This window comes from Elaeis guineensis, chromosome 8 (assembly GCF_000442705.2).
Source record: "Elaeis guineensis isolate ETL-2024a chromosome 8, EG11, whole genome shotgun sequence".
NCBI lineage: Eukaryota > Viridiplantae > Streptophyta > Magnoliopsida > Arecales > Arecaceae > Elaeis > Elaeis guineensis.
Genome location: NC_026000.2, coordinates 137,914,190 through 137,924,829, shown reverse-complemented (window position 1 = coordinate 137,924,829; position 10,640 = coordinate 137,914,190). Strand labels below are relative to the sequence as shown.

The 10,640-nt window shown below is 43.6% G+C and overlaps 1 protein-coding gene across 1 annotated transcript; it reads right to left on the bottom strand.

The window, feature by feature from the left end:
* Nucleotides 1-592: 592 nt before the first annotated feature.
* On the bottom strand, nt 593-2,637 carry LOC140851058 (uncharacterized). Its single transcript, XM_073242446.1, has one exon. It carries the CDS (start codon nt 1,558-1,560, stop codon nt 934-936), a length of 627 nt encoding a protein of 208 aa, XP_073098547.1. The 5' UTR covers nt 1,561-2,637; the 3' UTR covers nt 593-933.
* Nucleotides 2,638-10,640: the final 8,003 nt, after the last annotated feature.

Here is a 10,640-nt window from a genome sequence, read left to right as displayed (position 1 = left end):
TGAAAATTTTCTCGGATCGGTTTGCTAGATGATGTCAAACAACTATGAAATAGTGTTAATTGTTGGCAAAATCAACTACAAGCTATATGAAACTCATCTTTCAGAGGAAAACGAGTCTCTTATTGTGAAGCCATCATCTCATTCCTTCCAGACAAGATCAACTTCCAAGATATTCATAGATCTGCTCTCATGCACATAGATTTGTTGTTTATAAAACTAGTATTCAGAAAAGCTAACCATCAAAAGCTGCCGGCAGGTTGCCCAATAGATCTCAAACACAAAAATAGCGACTCCACATTTTGGTTAATTTAATGCGTAAAAGTATTTAAGCATCAACTTTTTTAATAACTTTTTAATTTTTTATTCTTAAGTTTTTTTTTTTGAGAGATTTTTTTATTCTTGAGTCGAGCGTATTGTCGAACAAGTTAGCTAGAGTTTTCTAATTAAAACACGTGCGCAAGCAAAAAAGGGGGACATGCAGCCATGCACACGCATGTGCTCAATAGACGTGCACTCGTGTGTGCACCCAACCATGCATCTGAGGAGGCATAATATTGGAGATTGGAACGAATGAACATTTGGCTGCATAATAATAATAAAAAAAAGAATGGTTATATCAAATAAATAGGAAAACAATAAAATTATACTCTGGTGATTAGAGTGTGCCAACGACTGTTCATCCTCTGAGCTTAACCTAATGGTGTGATTCTTGTTACGGACATAGCTAACTCTATCAAAGAGATAATTAACAAGCTTAGGTTGGTTTGTCGACATGATGTCACCATGATGAGGAGTATAAGTCAGACGGCCCACCGGAGAAAAAGACCAAAAAGAAAAAGGAAAGATCTGAGTCTGGTCTTCTTCATTCATATCCCACCATTAGCCATATTCCAACCATCTCTTTCTTCAGTCTTTGTTTCTCTGTGCTCCTATCTATGGATCAAACTGATCAAAGTCCTGGTAATGGTTGAAGGGGTCCCAGTAACCACCAGTAGAAGTTTCAGCAGGACTAGCCAAGAAGGTATTATTCTCCATAAAATTTCTGTTTCCATCGAAAGCCGGGTTGGGTTCATGCAAGAGGTTAAGAGAATTTGGTTCCATCGAGGATGAGAAGAAGCTAGACGCCCCAACATCAATTCCTAGTTGATCGAATACATCCTCTCCACTCTTCCTCGGCCCCTCCTCATCGGTTGTGTGTGCTCTCTTCTCGACTGTATCCAAACGAGCAGTGGAGGACGCTGTTTCTCCAACAGTATTAACATTAGAAGACGAGCAAGCAGCAGCATTGGCAGTGGAGGAAGACGAGGCAGCACCAGTGAGGCGTTGCACCAGCGACATGAACTCGTTAGGGGTGGTGTGGATGACCTTGGGCGAGACGGTGTAAATTATGACTGGTGGCCGATGCTGAGGAGGCGGCGCAGTAGGCCGGGGAGAAGGCGGCGCCACAGGAGCCTTCTTAATCTTGTATGGGTCCTTTCGAACCTTGAGACGGGGCGGCCGGGCTCCTCGGAGCTCTTGTCTTGGCGAAGCCCCACCTGTCGGTGGCTCAGAGGAGTACATGGCTTAATTTGTGGAGGATTAATTGGAGGTCGGGTGTTCTTTTTGTGTGGAGAAATGGAGACTTTTGTTGGCTGTGCAAGGCCTAGATGGATAAAGAGGGAGGAGCCATTGTGGACAATGGGAAAAGCACAAGAGATATATAAACGCCAGTCATTGAAATAATGGAGTCCTTAATAATAATATGATATAACTACTGAAGTGAAAGAAAGGAAAAAAAAAAGAAAAAAAAAAAAGAGAGAGAAGGAGAGACTTTCTGGGATTCTTTTGAACTTGTCCGCGGAGAAGGAAGGAAGACGCATTGAAAGTTCTGGAACTACAGCAATCAGCCTTTCTGGATAGCTTGCTGTTCTCTGATTGGTCAAAGTTTAGGATCATCTTGGTGGGCATCATGAAGACAGAGTCAGGGAAGGATATTTGCCGTTGGGACCAGATTTTGGCGTGTTGCCAGGTCAGAAGGCTACTAATGAAAAAGGATGATCCTGCTGTTAGTTTTTCTCTTTCTCCTGTTTGTTTCAATCATTTTGTATTCATGTCTCGACGTGATGGCAGAAATTGTAAGAATGTGTGATGTGTCGAGCAGCGAGGTGGTTTCCATGGAATTTGGTGTCAAGAACCAAACAGTATCGTCTGGGGGTCGGATTAAGGAATTTATGGCGGAGACGGAGGCGTCCTCGACCTACTTCTCGGTTGCGGTCAAGAACTCGGTCAACGTGGGAGACGTGGTCCATCGTTTGACGGGATCCAACATCGCCGTCAAGGCCAGTTCTTCACTTGTGTTACCTACTGTGACATAGTTACTAGTTGTGACACGAGACCACTCCAACCTGCTCCCTCCGGGGCCTGGTAAACGTGTTTATGTGTCAAATGGATACGGATTTGGATATATGGTATGGTTCGTCTCAGCTCAAGCTATTTGGATCTCGTCAACTTTGACTGAGTTGGTTTAGGCTAAGTTTTCCGCCAGCGGCTCGAGACTATAATTTTGATCTATTGATTCTTGAATAAGAAGAATCATGGTACTACATAAGTTGGTTGGATCAAGTTGTATCGTCAAATGAGTATCTTGTATCTGTTAGGCTTGGAAATTGGTGAGTTATTTGACTTGAGTTTATACTATAGCAAGTAGTTGATGAACAAAATTGCATAAAAGAGTAATTTTAACTTTGCTGGTTAGTCACACCGCATACACAATTCTCTAGATTTTATTGCATGAAACTTTTCATAATACCGTTCTTCTTAATTTAGGTAATTTAAATGTTTATGCTAAGATATAATGCAAACATTCTCATGATACCAAGGTTTGTTTTTTTGAATATAAAAAACATATGCCTTGAAATTCTTTTAAGTGGGTGACTTAATTTATTTATGTTGGCATGAGCTGTCTGTAGGTTGTAATTGTCAGATTATTTCTATTGGTTGTCAAATTTTGTGTATAGTTGTCAAATAAATTAGTTGTCAAATCTCATGTATAGTTGTCAAATCTTATGTATAGTTGTCATTGTGTATAGTTGTCAAATCTTGTGTATAGGAATATTTAGTTTCCTTAGAATAGGATTGTTTCCTATTACTATGATGTAATTGTATCTATATATTGGCTTCAATTTGAAAGAGAAAATAATAGAAAAATATTTATTTACTATTGTTTGATATGGTATCAGAGCAATTCTAATCTTGAAAGAACTGCTCAATCCGAATCGAATCGAAAATCCCCAAGCCTCTACACAAAAATCCCTATCCTTATGTTCTCCATCTCCATCTCTTCAATCTCCATCTCCATCTTTTCTTCTCCATCTGAAACTAAATGGCTGATTTCAATCCCATTATCCCAGCTACAACAAATAACTCAACACCGTCTATCATCATCCACCAAAATAATTCTACTTTTCCTACCAATATCGTACTGGATGAGACAAGTTATCAATTATGGTCTCAGCTTATAGAGATACGTATTGGCGCTCGCAACAAAGCTGGATATCTTACTGGAGAAATGAAAAAGTCTGCACCCAAAGATCCCAATTATGGAGCATGGATTACCGAAAATCATAGAGTGAAAAGCTGGCTTATTAACTCAATGAGCCCAACACTGATACAACGATTTATTCGTCTTTCCACAAAATGGTAGACCATTGTCAACATACTATAATGAGCTTATTGCTATTGTCCAGAAAATTGATCAAAGGACTACCTTTCAGGAAGGAACAGTTGAAGGAGTGATCCAGCTGCATTCTGCGATGGCTAGGCTTCGAGTTCATATCTTTCTAAGTGGACTCGACTCTGAGTTTGATCAAGTTCGTGAAGAAATCTTACGAAAAGAGCTAAAACTTGATTTGAAAAGTACATATACCTATGTGAGGAGAGAATATCAACAAAGACAGACAATGGGAGGCTCACGGCCAATCTCTGAGAATTCGGTTATGCTAGCCAACCAAACTCGACAAGGATTATCATTTGGCTCGACAAAGAATCGGATCCGCCATTATGGTGAAAAATTTAACAATCTTGTATGTAGTCATTGTGGTGAAACAAGTCATTCGAAACAGCGATGTTATGAAATCATTGGCTATCCTAAGTGGTGGGATTTTTTGAAAAGACCAAGAAAGAAGATTGCAAAGAAGGCTATGGTGACTTCTATGGAGGAAGCCCGATCAAATATGGAGAAGAAATCACAGCCCACAGCAAACATTGCTCACCCAGGTATTGGTGGTAAGGCAAATATATTCTCTACAACTTCTAAGAATAGTACTTGAATTATTGATACAGGTGCATCTGATCATATGACTAGAGACTCTGGTCAATTACAATCTATTCGTCCATCTTTCCAATCTATTTTATCTACTGCTAATGGTAGTACCTCATCTATTATTGGAGAAGGATCTGTCACTTTGCTAGTACTCTCACACTGAATACAGTTCTAGTCGTTCCATCTTTTGAATATAACCTCTTGTCTGTTAGTCAAATAACCTCCTCTCTTGCTTGTACTGTAACTTTTTGGCCTCTTTTTGTGTCTTTCAGGATATTCAGACCAGGAAGATTCTTGGTTATGGTGTTAAACAGAGAAAACTCTATTACTTAGAACTAATAGAGAATGGAGGACAGAAATTCAGTCATGCATATCATACTAGTAGTGAAAAAAAAGATCGAGCAACTGTATGGTTATGGCACCGAAGATTGGGACATCTTTCTTTTGGATATCTCAAAAAATTACAACTTCATATTTTTTCAAATTTTAATACTTCAGATTTTCACTGTGATATTTGTGAATTGGCCAAAAACCATCGTATTTCTTATTTACCAAGTTTGAATAAATGTTCAGAACCATTTGTGGTTATACACTCTGATGTTTGGGGTCCTGCAAAAAATTCTTTAATTTCTAAAGCTCGTTATTTTGTTACATTTATTGATGAGTGCACTAAGATAACTTGGGTGTCTTTACTTCACAAAAAAAGTGATGTTTGTGTAGCATTTTAAAAATTTCATAGTATGGTGGGCACTCAGTATCAGAGGCAGATTTGTGTTTTGCAATCTGACAATGCAATGAAGTTTGTCGATACTTCATTTGAAAATTTTTTTAGCCAACATGGGATTCGACATAATACTTCTTGTACTTATACTCTGCAACAGAATGGCTAGGCAGAGAGGAAGAATAGGCAGATAATGGAGGTGGTTCGTGCCTCCCTTTTTGGCATGAACATGCCACGGTTCTACTGGGGAGAAGCTATGAAGTCTGCCATTTATCTCATCAATCGGATACCTTCTCGAGTGATAGGTTTTCAAAGCCCTCAACAAAAGATGCAATCTTTTTTTTCAATTCCTCATCTCCCGAATCTTGAACCAAGAGTCTTTGGTTGTACGGTATATGTTCACATTTTCAAGACTTTGCAAAATAAACTTGATCCATGTGCAAAACAATGTGTATTTGTTGGCTATTTAGATTTTTAGAAGGAATATCGGTGCTATGATCCTCAAGATCGGAAGTTACATATGACCTTGGATACCTTTTTTCGTGAGTCAGAACCTTACTATTCAGGAAAAGTTTTTACACCATCTCTTCAGGGAGAGAACTTTAGTGAAGAGAGCATGTTACAAGAAAGCAATAGAGGAGATGAGTTTTTTGAATTGAAAAAAGTGAATGAAAAGTTTGGGACAAGTAATCCACAAAATTTTGATAATATTTTTGTAATTGAGAATGAGAAGGTAGTTCCTTCCGAAGATAAATCACAATCACCAATGGCTGCGGAGTTGCTCATGTTAACACCATTAACTGACGAATCAACCCAAAATATCCAGAATTCTTCTCCTCAGGTAATCTTTAGTCCAATATCGAGTCCCATGTCTAATGAGTTTCTTGAAACAAATGTTTCTCTTGAAAATTTTGCTCCAAGATACCCACAAAGATCAAATAAGGGTGTCCCAAAGAAACAGTATGAACCCGATCCTAAAGCCAATGTTAAATATCCAATTAGCAATTATGTCTCTACTCATAGATTGTCTAAATCATATGCACTTACTGTTAATCAATTATCCAAAGTATTTATTCCTAGTAGTGTGCAGGATGCATTGGCAGATCCAAAATGGACAAAAGCGATGAATGAAGAGATGGAGGCTTTACAAAAGAATTCTAATTGGGAACTTGTTTCATTACCCAAAGGAAAGAAGACGATCAGATGTAGATGGGTGTTCATCGTGAAAGTCAAAACAGATAGAAGCATTGATAGATATAAAGCAAGATTAGTTGCGAAGGGGTACACACAAAAATATGGGGTGGATTATCAAGAGACTTTTGCACCAGTAGCTAAGTTCAACACAATTTGCATTCTCATATCTATAGCAGCAAATCAAGATTGGCCTTTGCAACAATTTAATGTTAAAAATACTTTTTTAAATGGGGATTTAGAGGAGGAAGTCTATATGGAGCTGCCACCTGGAATTAAACATAGTTCTTCAGGAAAAAATGAAGTTTGTAAATTGAAGAAATCTTTGTATGGGCTTAAGCAGTCACCTAGAGCTTGGTTTGGGAGGTTCTCTTCTGCAATGAAGTCATTTGGTTATAAATAGAGTAATTCAGATCATACCTTGTTTATAAAACACAAAGAAGGGAAGGTAACGCTCTAATCATATATGTTGATGATATGGTCTTGACAGGAGATGATCTGTGTGAAATGAAGTTGTTACAGAAATATTTGGTTGCTGAGTTCGAGATGAAGGATCTGGGACAACTTAAATATTTTTTGAGAATTGAAATAGCAAGATCAAAACGAGGAATTTTTCTTTCGCATCGGAAATATATGCTAGATCTTTTGACTGAAATTGAAATGCTTGCTTGCAAACCAGTCGAAACACCCATACAAATGAATCATAGACTTGGAATTTTTTCAGATCAAGTTCCAACAGACATGGCTCGCTATCAAAGGCTGGTTGGGAGACTAATTTATTTATCACACACAAGACCGAATATAGCTTATGCGGTAAGCATCGTAAGCCAATTCATACATGCACCAAGTGAAGAACACATGAATGCAGTATACAGAATCTTGAGATACTTGACAGGTGCTCCGGGCAAAGGTTTATTATTCTCAAAAAATGGTGGTTCTAATATTGAAGGATATACGGATGCTGATTGGGCAGGTGATCAAATAACCAGAAGATCCACATCTAGCTATTTTACTTTTGTGGAGGGTAATTTTGCTACTTGGAAAGTAAGAAACAGAAAATTGTGGCAAGATCAAGTGCAGAAGCCGAATTTCAAGGTATGGCTCATAGTGTATGTGAATTATTATGGATTAGAAGTATTTTAAAAGACTTGGGGATTGAATATGCAACACCTATGAATCTTTATTGTGATAATAAGGCTGCTATAGAAATTGCACAAAATCCTATACAACATGACCATACCAAATATGTTGAAGTTGATCGTCATTTCATCAAGAAAAAGTTAGATCAAAAGATTATACATTTTTCATTCATCAAGTCAGAAAGTCAGTTGGCTGATATTCTCACAAAAGCTGTTTCAGGAAAGATATTCCATGATATAATTGACAAGTTGGGCATGATAAATATCTATGCTCCTACTTGAGGGGAAGTATTGGTATGAGCTGTCTGTAGGTTGTAATTGTCAGATTATTTCTATTTATAGTTATCAAATAAATTAGTTGTCAAATCTCGTGTATAATTGTCAAATCTTATGTATAGTTGTTATTGTGTATAGTTGTTGTTGGGTATAAAATACCCCCAGCCGAAGTCCTCAACAGAATCAACGACTCCGCCCACGATGCCGACCTCAAAGGGAGACTCCGTCCGGACTCCTACAAAAGCCGGGCTTCGCCCTCGGCTCCAACGGCTGCAGACAGACTTCGTCCGAACTCCTACGGGAGCCGGACTCCGCCGACAACTTCGACCGCAAGTAGACTCCGCCTGGACTCCTACGGGAGCCGGGCTCCGTCCTCAACATCAACTGCTGGTAAGCCCTGTTCGGACTCCTACGGGAGCCGGACCTCGTCTTTGACTTTAATTGCAGGAAGACTCCGCACGGGCTCCTACGGGAGCTGGGCTTCGCCCTCGACTCCAACGACTGCAGACAGACTTCGTCCGGACTCCTACGGGAGCCGGACTCCGCCGACAACTTCGACCGCAAGTAGACTCCGCCCGGACTCCTACGGGAGCCGGGCTCCATCCTCAACATCAACTGCTGGTAAGCCCCGTCCGGACTCCTACGAGAGCCGGACCTCGCCTTTGACTTTAATTGCAGGAAGACTCCGCCCGAGCTCCTACGGGAGCCGGACTTCGCCCTCGACTCCAACGACTGCAGACAGACTTCGTCCGGACTCCTACGGGAGCCGGACTCCGCTGACAACTTCGACCGCAAGTAGACTCCGCCCGGACTCCTACGGGAGCCGGGCTCCGTCCTCAATATCAACTGCTGGTAAGCCCCGTCCGGACTCCTACGGGAGCCGGACCTCGCCTTTGACTTTAATTGCAGGAAGACTCCGCCCGGGCTCCTACGGGAGCCGGGCTTCGCCCTCGACTCCAATGACTGCAGACAGACTTCGTTCGGACTCCTACGGGAGTCAGACTCCGTCGACAACTTCGACCGCAAGTTGACTCCACCCGGACTCCTACGGAAGCCGGGCTCCATCCTCAACATCAACTGCTGGTAAGCCCCGTCCGGACTCCTATGGGAGCCGGACCTCGCCTTTGACTTTAATTGCAGGAAGACTCCGCCCGGGCTCCTACGGGAGCCGGGCTTCGCCCTCGACTCCAACGACTGCAGACAGACTTCGTCCGGACTCCGCCGACAACTTCGACCACAAGTAGACTCCGCCCGGACTCCTACGGGAGCCGGGCTCCGTCCTCAACATCAACTGCTGGTAAGCCCCGTCCGGACTCCTACGGGAGTCGGACCTCACCTTTGACTTTAATTGCAGGAAGACTCCGCCCGGGCTCCTACGGGAGCCGGGCTTCGCCCTCGACTCCAATGACTGCAGACAGACTTCGTCCGGACTCCTACGGGAGCCGGACTCCGCCGACAACTTCGACCGCAAGGGGGACTCCGCCCGGACTCCCACGAGAGCCGGGCTCCGTCGCTAACTTCGATTGCCGGTAAGATCCGTCCGGACTCCCACGGGAGCCGAACTTTGCACCTGACTTTAGTTGCAGGGGACTCCGCCCGGATCCCTACGGGAGCCGGGCTCCGCCCGTGATTTCAACTCCGAGAGGACTCCGTCCGGACTCCTACGGGAGCCGAACTCCGTCATCAGCTGCGACCACTGCCGAGCTTCAGCCGATGGATCTGCACTCCCAGGCCACAATAACGGCCATGATCCTGCTCCACTCCCTGCGGCGGACCCTACGCGACCCCATTACTCCCTGACAGGCTGTTTTAACGGCCATGATCCTGCTCCACTCCCTGCGGCGGACCCTACGCGACCCCATTACTCCCTGACAGGCTGTATTAACGGCCATGATTCTGCTCCACTCCCTGCGGCGGGTGCTGCGTGACTCCACTACTCCCTGGCAATTGGCGGCAACGGACGCCGCTCCACTACCTACAACAGGCTCCACGTGGCAGGCCATAGTAATGGCCACGGTCCCACTCCACTACTCCTTATAACAGACCCCTCCTAACCCCGAACGGTGCACTGACAGGCGGTTACAAACGTCACCATCGATCCGTTACCTCCTCCGCCTATAAAAAGGGGGACCCAGATATGTTATTCTCTAAGCTCTAGTTTTTACCTAAAACTCTGCTAAATTCTTCGTTCGAGCACTCCATTCTTGTTGAGGCAGAGAACTGACTTGAGCGTCGGAGGGTCTTGCCGGAGCAACCCCACCTCCGGTTTAGACTTCCTTTGCAGGTCCCGGCGGCTACCGCGACTTCCTCGACTCCAGCTTCTCCGGCTCAAGCGGATTTTTGCACCAACAGGATTGGTGCTAGAGGAAGGGTCTGCGTGTCTTCGCAGTTCCCTTGTTCTTAAAGGAGCGCTCAACGGAGCTGCCTCCGACCGTCTCCTCCAGCACCCACTCCTCCTTTCCTCATCTGATGCCTTCTCGTGAGGCATTCGCACAACTACCTCCGGCTATGGTCGCCGGCAATGAGTGGCCGGACGATCGGCCTCTATCGGATTCTGTCAACACCATTTCGGGGGGATCCCGGCAGGAGGCAACCAACATACCGGCTGTATTCCCCAAGCGGCAAAAGGTTGAAGAACCCATAACCTTTACCGAAGAAGACACCCAGGGAGTCCAATTCCCTCATAATGATGTAGTCGTGGTTTCTTTGAATATAGCAAATTACGACGTCCGTCGCATTCTTGTCGACAACGGAAGTTCGGCCGACATCTTGTTCTACGATGCCTTTTCAAGAATGTCCACTCTTGACGGTCATCTGAGGTCGATTTGCTCCCCCTTGGTAGGGTTTACCGGTGACGCCGTTCCGACGGAAGGAATGGTAACTTTGACTGTGGCCGCGGGTCAATATCCGAAGCAATCCAGGGCTCTGGTGAATTTCTTGGTGGTGAAGGCGCCATCCGTCTACAATGCAATCTTTGGTCGTCCCGGCCTCAATGCTCTCCGAGCTGTCGTTT